This window comes from Cervus canadensis, chromosome 30 (genome assembly GCF_019320065.1).
Source record: "Cervus canadensis isolate Bull #8, Minnesota chromosome 30, ASM1932006v1, whole genome shotgun sequence".
Taxonomy (NCBI): domain Eukaryota; kingdom Metazoa; phylum Chordata; class Mammalia; order Artiodactyla; family Cervidae; genus Cervus; species Cervus canadensis.
Genome location: NC_057415.1, coordinates 32,557,084 through 32,574,271, shown reverse-complemented (window position 1 = coordinate 32,574,271; position 17,188 = coordinate 32,557,084). Strand labels below are relative to the sequence as shown.

The 17,188-nt window shown below is 40.7% G+C and overlaps 1 protein-coding gene across 2 annotated transcripts in view; it reads left to right on the top strand.

Annotated features, from left to right (window-relative positions):
* LPAR1 (lysophosphatidic acid receptor 1) overlaps positions 1 to 17,188 on the top strand; it is a 153,903-nt gene that overhangs the window by 88,278 nt on the left and 48,437 nt on the right. For both annotated transcript variants that reach the window (XM_043453701.1, XM_043453702.1), the window contains exon 3: positions 8,073 to 8,820. In XM_043453701.1, the coding sequence (XP_043309636.1) occupies positions 8,073 to 8,820 (748 nt within the window). The remainder of the gene's footprint in view (positions 1 to 8,072; positions 8,821 to 17,188) is intronic.

The following is a 17,188-nucleotide window of genomic DNA, read 5'->3' as shown; positions in this document are numbered from 1 at the left end:
ACATCTCGGAACTGTTCTTCATTATCCCCTTATGAGAATTTAAGTATAGTTGGTTGTAGACTTTATGGCTCTCAAACACTGTCTCCATATAATGGAGGTTTTTTTTCCAAATTGAAATTGAATAATGGAGATTTTGATTGGTTGTATTCTGTCCTTTGGAATTCTACAGCAGAAGTTTGAAAATACTGTATTTTCTCTCTTTCTCTCAATATTTGTTTGCTTTTTGTTTACTTTTTATATTTTTAGAATTTTAACCCTGAGATTCCAAAATCTAACCTAGCTATGTCTGAATTTTAGTTGATTTTAATTAAATCCTTTATAGTTTATGTAAACTTACATCAGTAACTTGAGGTCTTTCTTTTTAAGCAGTAACTTTTCATATACTTCAAGCTGTGTTACTTAAGCTTTGTCCTAGTCTTAGTTGGAGGAGTTATGGTAGGAATTTTTTCCTGTATGTGCCTTCTTTCCTTTTACTGTTTTCTCAGACCTTCTTCTCTGAGCACTGAGTAACTTTCCTAAGTATGTTTTCTACTTGTCATTTCAGTTTTCTGAAATTTTTATACTTCACCGCCTGAATTACTGCTTTTAATTCAGAAATGGCTTTTCATCTCTTTGGTGGCCACACTGATGGAGTTCTTATGATGTCCACTGTGTACTTAATCCCAGAACCAGTGCATATGCTACTTTACCTGGCAAAGGGGACTTTTCATATGTGATGAAGTTCCATATTTTGTGTTGGGGAGATTATCCTAGTTTTCTGGGTGGACAAGGATCTTTAAATGTGGAAGATGGAGAAAGAAGATTCAGTGTAGGAATAATGTCAGTGTGAGAAGGGCTTGACTTGACTGGTCATTGTTGGCTTTGAAGCTGGAATGGGACCAGGAGACAAAGAATGTGGGCCATATCTGCAAATTGGAAAAGACATGAAAAATTCTCTAGAGCCTCTGGAAAGGAACACAGTCTTGCCAACACCTTGATTTAGCCCAGTGAGACCCACTTTGGACTTCTGACCTTCAGGACTGTAAGATAATAAATTTGTCTCTTGAAGCTACTAAATTTGTGGCAATTTGTTATGTTAGCAATAGGAAGCTAATATAATCTCTATGGAGTTTTTTCTGGAATATTTTTTTTCTGTCTTTACAATGACTTTCTCTATTTTCAGTGCTTGTATCCTAACAAAGCACTTTGAGAATAAAAATTAGAAATACAAATCCTGGCATTTAATCCCTTCTCCCTCTGCCCGCCCCCCCCCGCCCCCCACTTTTGCTCCATATATCTGCTTCAAGGGGAGGCATTCTATGTTATTCTTCAGGATGGCCATCTCCTCTGAGTTGCTTTCTCCCCATGTGTTTGCTAAATTTTTTCCTGTTTGCTTTATCCTTATAACTATGACTACCTAATGGCTTATAGTCCACCCAGTCATAGTTGAATTGGATACTCCCAGAGCTTGATATGGGTTTTTGCCTAAATCCATCAGGTCCTGGAAAAGTAAAGAAGTACTTTCACACTACCCTTCTGAATACCATTGAAGATGCTACCAAAGTCTCTTTCACTTATTCTCTAGATCTGCTGATTTTTGTAGATGATAGGAGAAAAGATTTAATGCTTCTTTCAATTCAGTTCTGTTGTACTAAATTCAGCTAAAATTCCAATATTTTTCCCCCCTGGCATTATCTGTGCTAAGTTGCTTCAGTCATATCCAATTCTTTGTGACCCTATGGATTGTAGCCCTCCAGGCTCTTCTGTTCATGGGATTCTCCAGGCAAGAGTACTGGAGTGGGTTGTCATTTCCTTCTCCACAGGAGTTATCTACCTTTACTATTTTTAATTCCTGGTATATTTTCTACTGCTTTAATATTTAGCTGGTGATTTTATTAAATATTGAATTCTTACCCAAAATATTCTTAGTATAGAATTTTAAATCTGAAACAGACCTTATGTATAATTTAGCCCAATTTTCTGATTTAACATGATAAAACCAAGGTTCAAAAAAGTCATGTAACTTATGTCATTAAATATGGTATGCTTTTTATGGTATCACTACTCAATTTTTAAGAGATAAGAGATGGCATAAAACAGGTCACATGCCATTTGCTGAGTAAACACTGGAATCCCTTAGAAGAAATTTGTCAGTTTTATTCATCTTAGTGTACTGTGCCTTAAAAAGACAACTTATACTTTGCATTGTAATTATTAATGACACAGTTTTTCTGTGAGAAAAGCAATGAGGCTGTACATATCACTGCTTGACTTTGTTGGCAGTTGGCATTCAGAAGTTGGAATGCTGTGAAATACAACATTTATCTTTACATTTTAAAAAATATCCTTTGCAGAAAGGAAACTCATGAAGTGTAAACATTTTTGGAATTAGCTTTAGAAGCAATCAGTATACATTTAGCATCTAGTCTAATAGTTGGACGCTATACAACTAACAAGAAAGACCCTCTGCCCTCATAATATTTAGTCCAGTGTGGGGACATGTCAATAGATAATTAAGCCGTTATTGTTCATTGTGCGTTGTTATAGGTATGATGCAGGGAACTGTGGAGGAAGCACGTTGCTGAGACGTGGGAAGATCTTGGGAGAACAACTAGAAAGAATAGTATTCAGCTGGTACATGAAGAATGAGTATAAGGTGAAAATGGGGGAAGGATTGTTCTAGGCCAGTGGTACTCAAAGTGTGGTCCTTAGACTAGCAGCATCAGTATCACCTGGGCCCATTCTCAGCTCTGCTAAATCAGAAATTCTTGGGATGTGGCCATCAAGCTGTGTTTTACAAATGCTTTGGATGCTGGTGCAGAAAACGTCCGTTCTCAGTGATGCTGAGAACCAGAGGTGAAAGAGATTCCAGTCCATTAAACAGGTGAAGCAGAGAGCTTGAAGCCATGAATAGCTTGAGTTGAGGCAGGAGAGGCTAGAGAGGCCTGATAAAGTGGTTGAAGAGTTTCGATCTTTAGCTTATGTGCACTGGTAAGCCACTGAAACGTTTTCAGTAGAGAAACAGTTTGAGCAGTTTTGTCTTTTAGAAAGATCACTGGAGAAGAGGTTAGTGCTAGGTGGAAAGAATACCGAGGAAACCAGTATAGTAGTATTGCTGGTGGCCATGAGGGTGGAATAGTAAACAGGTGGAACAGATACTGAGGAAGGAGAGTTTAGAGGATATGGTTACTGTCTGAATGATGAGGATGAGAGAAAAAGGAATTTCCCAGGTTTAGCACTCAGGCCACTGGAAAGCTAGTGGTTCTCTAGCCTTAGCAATAGAGACCACAGGAGGAGCCAGCTGGGGAAGATTTAAAGTTTGAGTTTAGTTTTGAACACAGAGACTATGCAATAGAGATAATAGTGGGCAGTTTGATATTTGCTTAAAGCACAGGAAAGGAATAGGGGTTAAATGTATAGGTGTGGGAGTATTTGGGCTTCCCAGGTGGGTGAGTGGTAAAGAATCAGCCTGCCAATCCAAGAGATGCAGGAAATGTGGGGTTTGATCCCTGGGTCAGGAGAGCCCCTGGAGAAGGAAATGGCAGCTCATGCCAGTGTTCTTGCCTGAAAATCTCATGGATAGAGGAGCCTGCCAGGCTACAGTCCTTGGGGTCACAAAGAGTTGGACACGACTGAATGACTGGGCATAGGAATATTTGAGATATATAAGATAACTGAAATCTTGGAGGACATTTTTGAAAAATCAGTACAAGTGTGTTAAATGAGAATATAGGGTAGAAATAGTAACATTGCACAGAGGATGGGAAACCTTGGAAATGACTGGAGGACCACCAGCCCAAGAGAGAGATCAGCACCCAGGAGAATATGATGTCATGAGAGTCAAAGAAAGAGGATTTTCTTAAAAAGAGGCTTCCAGTCATGTGTCTGATGCTCTGAGGGGTTAGGATAGTGAGGACTGGTAAGTTTCCATTGGACCAGCCACCAGATTGGTATGACTTTGGGAAGTTATGTGAAACTCAAGGCTAGAGTGGTTTTCATGGAGGGGTAGGAGGAAAAGTCATATGACAGGTAATTGAGAAACCAGTGTGTGCCCAGTGAGACATCAGTCAGTCAGTCCAGTCGCTCAGTCATGTCTGACTCTTTGAAACCCCATGAATTGCAGCACACCAGGCCTCCCTGTCTGTCACCAACTCCCGGAGTTTACTCAGACTCATGTCCATCGAGTTGGTGATACCATCCAGCCATCTCATCCCCAGTGAGACGTAAGAGAGAGCAATTGGCCATGAAGGGGAAAGAATCATCAAACCTGAAAGTGAACATGAAGTTATTGTAAGGCTTTCTTTCTGTCTTTGGTAGAGATTAAACCAGCTTGATTATAGATAGGAAAGATTCATGGGAGAGAAGAATGAGTGAGGAGGGGAATTGAAGGTCTGAAGAAGAGAAAGGAAGCAATTTATAGAACAAGGTTCTGGAAATAGTAGGGATGGATGGGATTCAGAACACTTGGAGACAAAGGGTATGCCTTTTCCATTGTAACAGAAGGAGAAGGAAGGATAGATTCTTGAGTAGTAATTTTAAAGGTAAGAGTTCCAAGCTGATGATTTCTAAGTTTCCCCTTTTGGCAACTGCTGATGCAGAGACGGAAGGTGGGACTCGAGAGAATAATAGATAAGTTTTAAATAGTTACTGTGAAGAAGACACAGAATAATAATTAGGGTGAAAATCAGATTTCTTATGGCATTAAAGTCTCAATTGAGGCTGATTCTTTACCACCTGAGCCACAAGGGAAGCTCAAGAATACTGGAGTGGGTAGCCTATCCATTCTGCAGCTGGTCTTCCCAACCCAGGAATAGAATCATGGTCTCTTGCATTGCAGGCGGATTCTTTACCAACTGAGCTCTCTGGGAAGCCCGCCAGGTATTTTAGATTTCCTCTAACAGTTCTCAGAATCCTTGGCATAAGTATGGAGTAGTGTTAGTTGCTCAGTCATGTCTGACTCTTTGCAACCCCATGGACTATAGTCCACCAGGCTCCTCTGGCCATGGGATTCTCCAGGCAAGAATACTGGAGTGGGCTGCCATGCCCTCTTCCAGGGGGTCTTCCTGACCCAGGAATTGAACCTGCATCTTTTGTCTCCTGCAGTGTCAGGTGGGTTCTTTACCATTACAGGAACCAGTTGTTTTCATCCAAGACTGGTGTTATTCTAAGAAATGGTTGCAGAAGTACAGTGGAGCAAGTCGATTAAAAGGTAAAGGTCTCTGCTTCCTAACTTGAAATTATAAAATTCAAGAAGGTCTGAAAATGGAAGATTTTTTTTTTTTCTTGACTCAGTGGCAAAATTTGCTCTGAATGAATCAATATGAGGCTACTTACAACCTTTATTTATCAAATTTAGTGTATATACTCGTATTTTAGGGCTTCCAAGGTGGATCAAGTGGTAAAGAATTCACCTGCCAATGCAGGAGACACAAGAGATGTGGTTCGATCCCTGGGTTGGGAAGATCCCCTGGAGTAAGAAATAGCAACCCACTCCAATATTCTTGCCTGGAAAATTCCATGGAGAGAGGAGCCTTGCAGACTACAGTCCAGGGAGTCTTAAACAGTCTGACACGACTGAGTGACTAAGCACACAACACAACATTCATGTTTTAGTTTAGAAAGTAATGTGTATCATTATGGAGTGCCGCCCTAAATTTTGATGGGGCTGTTACATCAGATAAGGATTATGTCCTCTATAATTGTGCTTAAAACCAGCAAGTTCAGGGGAACTTCCCTGGCAATCCAGTGATTGAGACTCTGTGCTTCCACTGCAGGGGGTGTGGGTTCCATCTTTGGTTGGGGGACTAAGATCTGACGTCCTGGTGGTCAAAAGCAAAAACAAAACCAGAAAATGTTTAAATTCTGAAGGAAACCTGACCTCAGAGTCTTCAAGAAGAGAATGTGTTCCTGTGTTAGCAAAAAAAAAAAGTGGTTGAAATGATACACTATGGAACCTGAGATGGATAAGAAAAAGGGGTAAGAGAGAGAGGTAATCTACTGGGAAAAAATAGGATGCTTAAGGAAATAGATGGCTTCAAAAAACTGCTGTATTGGGGATCAAATGAGAAATTGTGAAGAATGGGAAGTGAGTAACTAGAATGTATAAACTGGAAAGACTGGGAAGAGTAATTAAAATGTAAACAGTATTGAATGTATCAATTGATTATTTCCAAAGGGAGACAGTTTTGAACGATTACCAAGTTCAGGGTATGACCAGGGGAGTGGGCAGCTGAGTTATAGGAATAGAAAGGCATGAGTGATGAGATCAAGAAACTGAGAAGCTAGAAAATTAGATGAGTTACCCAGAGTAATGGCAAGATTGGAAGTGGAATGAAGCATAAATTCTCAGATCTCCAATAAGGGGTTCTCTGTGGAAGGTACATGAAATACCAAGATGTGTAGGGCAAGGTCCCCACTCTTCCCCTGGAGTGTCATCTTTTTAAGAAACAGAGTGATAAATAATCATACAGCCTAGTAAGAGTGATGATTATAGAAGCATGATCTAAAGTCTGTTGAGTATAAATGAGGAAAGAGACCCTAGATTTCTGGACAAGTCAGGAGACTAAGCATTCAAGAAGAATCTCACACACTGTTTTGGAGGTTTCTGTGATTGGTAAACATTTATGCACAGTCCACGGGTATTCAGTAGAATATTTGATCAAAACTAGTGGTTAAAACTGTATTTGCTTAAAAAAAACTGGATTTGCTAGATTATTTATCAAATGCAATGCAAGATAAAAAGGTTGGTTGTGAGCTGTCTTCAAAAAATATTCTTCAATTTTAGGAGTCACAGGTAAACTTAAGTCTTTAGGAAAGGTGATTTGGTGTGTAATTTTCTAGTTTCTCCTTCATGTTACTTCTTACTCTCTAATTTTGTTGTAATAGTTTTATTGACTGCCTGTGTCACTCTGTTATAAACCTCCTCAATCCTTTTTGGATTCAAGTAAGAGCTGAAGTAGTTAATTAGCAAATATATTCCAATTGAGAATGTTAAAAATATGAAAACACATAATAAAACATTAGGAGATCAGTCCTGGGTGTTCATTGGAAGGACTGATGTTGAAGCTGAAACTCCAACACTTTGGCCACCTGTTGTGCAGAGCTGACTCACTTGAAAAGACCCTGTTGCTGGGAAAGATTGAGAGCAGGAGGAGAAGGGGACGACGGAGGATGAGATGGTTGGATGGCATTACCGACACAATGGACATGGGTTTGGGTGGACTCCGGGGTTGGCGATGGACAGGGAGGCCTGGCGTGCTGCGGTTCATGGGGTTTCAAAGAGTGGGACATGACCGAGCGACTGAACTGAACTAAATCACTCATTATCATTTTGAAAGATATACTTTAGAAAAGTGTCCAAATAGCAACTGCTCTTTGAAGGTTACACTAGGTAACATATTTCTTATGTCCTCCAAAAAGAAAAAAGTTCTCAAACATCATAGATGCGTTCATGAATGCTATTCTGGGGTAAGTAGTTGTGGGGATGGACAGTGCTGACCACAGGAATGTTGAACAGCAAACGCTGGCTTTGGGCAAAGGAGCTTTGATGCATAGTGACCTCTTTGAAATGTTGGCGCTGATAGTTCCTGTGGGGACTTAACGTTACAAGATGCCTGACACGGATTGAACATGCTATGTGAGAACAGAAATGCAGAATAATAGGGCAATGATACCCTATCTATAAACCAACTGTGTTTACAGATTCCCTAAATAACAGGTCAAAATAGATTGCACTATGGTAAATATTCCAGTTGCAACCCTCTTGCAAAATTCTCATCTGTCTCATGTATTTTAAGCACGATTTCTGGGTCGTGTGGCTTTTCTAGTAGACTTCAATGATGTGCAACCACCAAGCACAGACCTTGTCATTTATTTAACTCCAGCTCTCTTTAATCTTGAGGACAGTAAAACTGTAAGAAATCTTGGGGTTTCAATATAATCATAGAACATTACACAGAGTCAGATTTTCAAATTCTTTGCTTATGGCTTTTTGGGGGCCACATTTACCATAGAAGCCTTGATTTATCTATACATCTTTAAATTTGGATCTGTGGTTTTTCACTTTTTCTCATCTTTCTTCCTTTCTCTTTTAGTTCACAGCCATGAATGAACCGCAGTGCTTCTACAATGAGTCTATCGCCTTCTTTTATAACCGGAGTGGAAAGTATCTTGCCACAGAATGGAACACAGTCAGCAAGCTGGTGATGGGGCTTGGAATCACCGTCTGTATTTTCATCATGTTGGCTAACCTCCTGGTCATGGTGGCGATCTATGTCAACCGCCGCTTCCATTTTCCTATTTATTACTTAATGGCGAATCTGGCTGCTGCGGACTTCTTTGCTGGGTTGGCCTACTTCTACCTAATGTTCAACACAGGACCCAATACTCGGAGACTGACTGTCAGCACGTGGCTCCTGCGTCAGGGCCTCATTGACACCAGCCTGACGGCTTCCGTGGCCAACCTACTGGCCATCGCAATTGAGAGGCACATCACGGTTTTCCGGATGCAGCTCCACACGCGGATGAGCAATCGGCGGGTGGTGGTGGTGATTGTGGTCATCTGGACCATGGCCATTGTTATGGGGGCCATACCCAGTGTGGGCTGGAACTGCATCTGTGATATTGAAAATTGTTCCAACATGGCACCCCTCTACAGCGACTCTTACTTGGTCTTCTGGGCCATTTTCAACTTGGTGACCTTTGTTGTCATGGTCGTTCTGTATGCTCATATCTTTGGCTATGTTCGCCAGAGGACTATGAGGATGTCTCGGCATAGTTCTGGACCCCGACGGAATCGGGATACCATGATGAGTCTTCTGAAGACCGTGGTCATTGTGCTTGGTGAGTTACCATAAACAAACCAGATTAGTCTATGGTAGTGATAAAACAACAGTGCGAACATCCATAAGGTATACATGCAGGAATTACAAGGGGACAAGGCGTCCTTATAGCAAATGTTTATGATCAAGTCAGCATCCCAGTCTTCCTATAATTATGGAATTGGTCTCAGGGAAGTAATGTCTTAGTGATGTGATACAAATGATGATGATGGGGAAGATTTTATTAACAAGTTTGGCTATCAAGTATTGACAAATCCCTGCTTTTGAAAGGTTTTATTATAGCCCAAATTATGGAACTTTTGTCCATAGTATGCTTATTACAAATTCCCAGAAAGTATTTTTAGTCTCTTATGAATATTCTTTCATATATAGTCATTTTTATGAGTCTATTTCCTAATAAGACATCTTTCATATTCAGTCATTGCTACTGCATGCATATAGGTAAGTATATCAAGATTTTTTATATATTTATTGCACAAAATGGTTTAGAATTAATGCCATCTGTGACAGTCATCTTTATGAAAACTTATTTTTTTCCATTAATTGTCTGTTTTTAATTGTTGTTTAGTTGCTAAGTCATGTCCGACTCTTTGCGACCCCATGAACTGCAGCACGCCAGGCTTCCCTGTCCTTCACTATTTCCCAGAGTTTGCTCAAACTCATGTCCATTGAGCCTGTTTTTAGTGGTGAAAATTAATTCATCTTTCAAAGTGAAAAACAAAGTTTTATTCTTTGATGTATAATAGAATAATTTTTGTCTTTAAATAACTTATTTTTCCTGGATGAAAAATTCATGGTTAGTGATCCAGAGGAATATATTTATTCATTTATGTATTCAGAAAAGAGTTAAAGAACACCTCATAACTTCCAGGCCTTATGCTGACTCCTGGAAATGTGTCTATGAAGAAGAAACACACAGAACATTTCTTTTGAAAGTTAGAGGGCCTATTTTAAAAGTTCATCCGCTGAGCATTTTAAATAATTACCATCTGGAATTACATTTTCTCCATAGACTGTATTCAAGTTGCTGTTTCATCACATTAAAAATATTTTTTTAAAATATTAATCTTTTCATCTTCATGAAAATTCAGTGGAAAGTTCCTCTATTGCTCTTTGTTCCAGTTTGTAAAGCAGGGTTGAGTGGCTGGAACCTGGGATTGTGTGGATCCTCTGAAATGCTGGGAGCTACGTTAATTTTAGCCATGGGAAAGAGAGCCCTAATTATGGCTCTCAGGATAAAGACCAGGTCTTGGGATTGTCGCCTCAAAGGCCTGACACTATGACTAACTGGCACATGTAGGTGGTATACATGACCTACCGAGGCCCCCATCACCTCAGATGTAAAATTATCTTTTTCCATCAAACAAAGTTCAATTGAAGTACAAAAATGGTTTCCATCTATGTTTAATTATCGACAAAAGCCCTGTGCTTTCCTGTGCTACAGATATACATTCTCCATGGTAGGGATGAAACACGTCTTCATTTACCATGGATGCTTTCTTTTTTTTTTTAATTATTAAATAACTTGAGATATTTCACTTCTGTATTGATTCAAGTATCCATTTACTGCTGATCTGAGTGTTGGTTGAAACTTTTCATATGCGTGTACTTTTTCTACTGTTATCTCAGCTACTGCTCATAGTTCATAGAATGACCAACAGAAAATGACTATTGAACTTGGACTATGAACCTGCCAAGTTCTTGCTTTAATTTTGACCTTTGTATAATGCCTGGCATTTTCCAGTGTGTATAGTATGCTTAATGATTCATATAAAGTTAACTTTTGGGCCTGATTGGGTGATTTTGCAGTTTAAATGAGAACTATGTTGAGGGTTTATGGACAACAGTTTCAGGGCACAATGGCCCTAAGTGGCCTTTCTGCCCCACCACACCAACCCTTAATGTGAAAGTGACAGATACTATGCTGCCCTTTAAGGTTAAACTGATAAACTCTACAAAGATTGAATATATGTAGCTGCCTCTGAAATAAGTGGCACTATTTCTTTAGGTATATGATGGAGGAAGTTTTAGAACATGGAAAACGTCAATCAGGGTGATAGGTGAAGAAATTTGGTGAGACAAGATAATGTATGGGATTGTAGTAGAGGAAGGAGAAATTTGAAAAGTGGACTTTAGACTTTTGGAGAAAAGGGGCGAGAATGGGAGAATAAGCAGGGCTCAGAATAGGTAACTCACAACCCTAAACATTCCAGGGTTTTTTATCAATGTGGTGCCTGGGTCCCATTCATACAACATACTCCCCTGTTTGAATTTTATGTAGTCATGATTGCCAAGAGATGAGTTCGTCTGTAGGAACAAAAATTCTAGTCTACTTGAAGCTCTTCTCATTGTAAATTAGGTTGTTGACAATCAGGTATTTTTGCAGTGCACGTTTGGGTTTTTAATATGTCTTCTCTGCCAAACTGTCAACTTTGCAACTTTGGGCAGGGATTGTAATGATGTGTTGTCCACTTTCTCCACATTTCCTCTTGCAGGATCTGGCACAAAGTAGGTGCTTGTCAAGTAACTGTTGAATAAATGAATGTGGTGACAAAACCAAATTTCCGAGCCTTCAGAACTGAGGACCAGGAAAAGCCAGAATGAATTCACTAAGTTGATGCCATTTTGTTCAGTCGTGTGGCAGAAGCCAAGCCTGGTTACATCCCTGTCACATTTTATGCCTTCCCATCAAATATTTACTACAGCTTGGAAAGTGACCACAGTGGCTGCCCAATAAATAATGCTTACCTTATTCATTTATTCTGGTGATGACTATGGTTTGATTTAACGGTGTCAAACCTTCAGTTTGTATTTCACCATGTCATAGGGTGACCTCTGGGTTTTAGACTTATTCAGTTCAGTAAACCAATGTTTATTGGTTATTTATCCTTCAGTTAAAAGGATTTGTTGGTCAACAAGTCAGATTTCTAGGGGTCAATATAAAAGGGTCTTTGAGATTTATGAAGTGAGTACTGGATCTTGATAGTTTTGTTTGTAAAACACACATAGCATTTAAATCATGGGCCAAGCTATACTCTGCCTTAGAAATGACTTTTTGTGAAGAGCATCCCTGAGGGTTTTCCAGGTACCATTATCTTGTTTGTTAGCTTCATTTTCCAAATGTGAAAACTGAGGCCCAGGGACGTTAGGTAACTTGCCCAAGGACACACAGCTGGTTAAGTACAGGAACTAGGCTATGTCTCTGGCAGTCTGTTTCCAGAGCCCATGTGTTTTTCACCTCCATTCTATTCCTGCCTCTGTCTCCTGGGACATGCTATATTGAGGTATAAAGCTTGAGCAACACTGCCCTGGTAAATTGAAACATTGTAATCCCATTTGTTTCTGTTGATACTGCCTAGTTGCATGTGCTCTATTTCCTGGGCAGAAGAAAGCTTTCAGGGAGCATGCCTTTCCTCCTTTTTCTTCTTCTGATGATGCTTATGACTCTCCTCTCTTAGGCTCTTTTTCATTGTTTGGTGTTGGAGCACCAGTCACCGACTGCTTCTGATTGAGGGAGTGTTTAGTTCAAGGTGTAGTTAACTTGAAGGTTCATTGTCCTAGCGTGAGGTCATGTTATCCTTTCCCCAGGCTTGAATTCTCCCCACTTGACATTTTACCAAGAATTCCTTTTGAGTCTGTTCCACAGTTGGTTGAGAATGGCAGTCAAGTTCTTCCTTATTTGACCACAGTCTATCTTGAGTTGTAAGTCCTTGCCTTTCTCGCTCTGTTCTTTGTGATGGAGACACTTCTGTTGGGGATAATTAGAGAAGAGGGAAACCAGGATTTGGAAAGAGAAAATAATGGTTATGGTGTGGAGGTTTTTGCATTGTTATTGTGAGAGAGAGTGAGGAGCATAAAGCAAAAATAAATCCAGGTGGAGCCTGTCTCTTTGGGGAAGAAGAGAGAGACACTGTTTTTCTAGTTGGATCCCTTCTGGCTGGAAGTGATCACCACTGAAGCCAAACGACTGCTTATTCCTGACGTACCCTGTGCCTTACACCAAGGAGAGCCCATTGTTTTCTTGTTACTGTGATGAAAGATAATTCAGCAAATACCCTATAAGCAAATCGTTATGTACTTCTGTGTTCAATTTAATTCAATAAACATATTGTTGAGTTGTTAAATATGTACTAAGGGATAAAAAGATGAATAAGGTAAATGCCATTTTTTTAAAATTGAGACAACATTGGTTTATAATATTATGTAAGTTTCATGTGTACGACAGTATATTTCTACAGCATGCTCACTACCAAAAATTTAGTTTTCATCTATCACCATACTGTTGATCTCTCTTATCCATTTCACCCTCCTCCCCACTTCTTCCCCCGGTAACCATTACTTTAATTCCACAATAAGTGAAATCATATATTTGTCTTTCTCTGGCTTACTCCACTTAGAATAATACCCTCAAGGTTCATCCATGTTGTAAATGACAAAATTTCATCTTTTTTATAGCAGAGTGGTATTCCATTGTGTCTGATACTACATCTTCTTTATCCATTCATCTGTTGATGGGCACTTAGATTGTTTTCATATCTTGGCTATGTAAATAATGCTGTGTTGAACATAGAGGTACACATATCTTTTAAAATTAGTGTTTTTTTATTCTTTGGATAAACACCCTGCAGTCAGATAACTGCATCATATGGTAGTTCTACTTTTAATTTTTTGAGGAATCTCCACACTGTTTTTCATAGTGACTGTACCAATTTCTATTCCCACCAATAGTGTAGGAGGGTTCCCTTTTCTCCACATCTACTCCAATACTTGTTATATCTTTCCTTTTTGATAACAGTCACTCTAACAGGCAAAAGGTAGTACCTTATTGTGGTTTTGATTTGCATTTCTCTAATAATTAGTGATCTGAACATCTTTTCATGTGTCTGTTGACTGTCTTCTGGAAGAATGTCTGTTCAGCTCCTCTGCCCACTTTTAAATCAGACTTTGTTGTTGAGTTGTGTGAGTATTTTTTATATATTTCGGGTATTCACTCCTTATCATTTGCAAGTATCTTCTACCATTCAGTAAAATGTTTTCACCCCTGGTGGCTCAGAGGGTTAAGTGTCTACCTGCAATACGGGAGACCTGGGTTCAATCCCTGGATCAGGAAGATCCCCTGGAGAAGGAAATGGCAACCCACTCCAGTACTCTTGCCTGGAGAATCCCATGGATGGAGGAGCCTGGAAGGCTGCAGTCCATGGGGTCGCAATGAGTCAGACATGACTGAGCAACTTCACTTTCTTTCTTTCTTTTTCTTTCTGTCATTCAGTAGGTTGTCTTTTTGTATTGCTGATGGTTTCCTTTGCTGTGCAGAAGCTTGTTAGTTTAATCTAATCCTCCTTTTTAGTTTGATGTACGCCTGTTTGTTTGTTTTTGCTTTTACAATCCATTCTTAGAGGAGACTAAGAAAGAGTTGCAAAAGCAGTGGGACCCACATGCCAGCTGATGTCTGGGCAGAGTGGAGGGAAAGGAGGGCTCCCAGAGGAGGCAGTGTTGAGTTCAGTCTTGATGTGCATGGAGGAGTTTGTCTTCCTGTAAGGTGGGGGTCGAGGAGAAGCTCAGCAAAAACTCACCTCTGGGGAACTGGAAGTTGTTGGGTGTGATTACCATGTGGTGGGTATGCTCCATAGACTTTTGACTCAGAGTCTGCATAATGTACCAAGGAGTTTGAGTTTCAGCCTTTAGGTGATCAGGGGTGCTGAAGGAGTCCCTGAGATAAAGAACACCAGTTCCTTGTAGGCGTAACCATATAATTTTTCGTCCAAACTGTGACCCTTTTGGTAGTGAGAAGAGGCACCAACTGGGAAACTGGGACACCAGGAAGAAACCGAGACTAGTCTGGTCAACCCAGACTATGGTGGCCCTCTTTCCAGACCATGCCTTCTGTTTGTTTATATTCCTTGTAGGTTTTCTTTTGGCTTTTTAAATGTAGAGCTTGACATTGGACTTGTTCCACTGTGTAAGGATAGTAAAGAACAACTTCTCACTTTTTTTTTTTTAATATAGCAAGGACTGTCCAGATTTAGAATTAATAGAGCTGAAAACAAAAATCACACTATGTCTTTTAAAAATCACACTATCCAACTTCCTAATCTTACAAATAAAGAGACTGAAGCTCCCAAGTTAATTGAGAAATTTCAGTCTGTGTTAGCTGGTGGCTCAAACCAAGAACTGGGTTCACTCCTAGTTAGGTACTGTTCCCCCTGCCTAGGCCTCCAGCTTGTTCAGTTCCACCCACACTTTCCATCATTTTCTTGCTTGTGAACATCAGCATGTATTTATGTGGCTACCCAAGGTTAGGTGTAAACAGTGTGGCTATAAATGTACCTGGAACCCACAGAAAGGGTCCTCTTGAATTTGGCTTTAATTATAAACAACTGGTGATCTCTGAAATGAAGTGTTAACAAGAGTCATTGGAAACTGAATTACTGACACTTTATGTAGTTTTTACACATATTACCCTCCTGTTTCTTTGTTAAGGAGAGCATTGTATTAGTTTCTCATTTATCTTGGTTTTTATTGTTTATATTTTACTCTGTGTGTGTGTTTCCCCACTTATATTCATGGAGGCAGGATGCCTCTGGAATCCGATCCTGACTCTAGTCATTACCTGGGTGATTCTGGGCAGGTCACTTTGTGCAGTCATTTCTTTGTACCTTCATCTGTGGGATGGAGTTGACTGATTTGATTTCCAAGGTAATTTATAGTTCTACTTAGAAATATACATTCAAATGATAAGGACATAACTACTGTGGATCGGCCATGTAGAATTTTCTGTTGGAAAACACAGAACTAGAATTGATGTAAAAGCAAGGAATTATGACTTTTCTTCATATCCGCTTCAGAGAAGGCAATGGCACCCCACTCCAGTACTCCTGCCTGGAAAATCCCATGGACGGAGGAGCCTGGTGGGCTGCAGTCCATGGGGTCGCTAGGAGTTGGACACGACTGAGCGACTTCACTTTCACTTTTCACTTTCATGCATTGGAGAAGGAAATGGCAACCCACTCCAGTGTTCTTGCTGGAGAATCCCAGGGACGGGGAGCCTGGTGGGCTGCCGTCTATGGGGTCACACAAAGTCGGACACGACTGAAGCGACTTAGCAGCAGCAGCAGCATATCAGTTTTAGAGTAATTAGCTTTAGGTGTACTCTCCCCCATTAAGGAGAAGGCAGTGGCACCCCACTTCAGTACTCTTGCCTGGAAAATCCCATGGACGGAGGAGCCTGGTGGGCTGCAGTCCGTGGAGTCGCAAAGAGTCCGACAAGACTGAGCGACTTCACTTTCACTTTCCCCCATTAAGGGGGATGGCGTCTATAGGGGAGAGTCTCAAAGAAATGATTTTTTAAAACGTGACTGCAGTAGAGAGCTGTGTGCAAGGAGGGAAGGTTCCCCAGTTAGTCCTATCAGGGAAGGGGCTGGACACAGGAGCCTCTTATTCCCTGGCCACAGGTGACGAACTGCACATCCTGTTGCTCTGAAGAGGAACCAGAGCTACCCTGAGTCTCCTCAGGTCGCTGTGGCATCCCTGTTAAGGCCCCTTTGAGGAAGGGCCTGGGAGGCCATTCATGAGAGCCTCTGTTGTTGGGTCAGCCACGGGCTGGCTGGCACCAGGGGTGTGGTCAGGAGAGAGTCCCCGCGGAAGCCCCACAGCGCTGCCCAGACCCCAAATCCTGGGCCCGGGCAAACAAGAAAACAACTTTCAAATACCAGCTCTTTGTACCCTTTTGTTGCCCAAATCCATTCAAATATTTTTACTCATAAGAAACTTTTAAAACAGAAACAGAAAACAAAAATACCACATGAACCTAACAGAGTTCCTTCTGAGGTGTGGACACAGCAGACAGAACATGAAGCTCTTTCTTATTTTAGGTGTGATGAGAGTGATTCAGACCTCATCTGGCTGAGACGCCTGTCAGTCCAGAATGAAGGTTACCCAGTCATTTGTCCTTATTCTTAAAGGTCGTAAAAGATGCAAAGGTTTCCTGAAGGAACTGTGGTCGCCCCTGGGAATCACTCTTGCTTAGGGCTTGAGAGCTTTGTTTTGGAATAAAATAGGCCAGAGTTTAGAATTTGAATCCTCACTCCTCCCTTTTTAGTTTCATGGCCTTGTGGAAATGACTGAACGTCTCTGAGCCTCAGTTTCAGAATTGATTAACATAGGGGCAGTAGGACCTTTCTATAATCAGGCGACCATGAGCACTAGAATGTGGTAATTTCTGTAAAGCACGCTTAGCGCAGGATCTGGCTAATGTACAACGCTGCATTGTCATAAACGTGAGATCTGGTCTGCACGTGTATTTTCTCCCCCCACCCCCTACCCCGCCCTGCCATTTCCCTCTTTTCTCTGAGGTACCCCTCTCACCCACA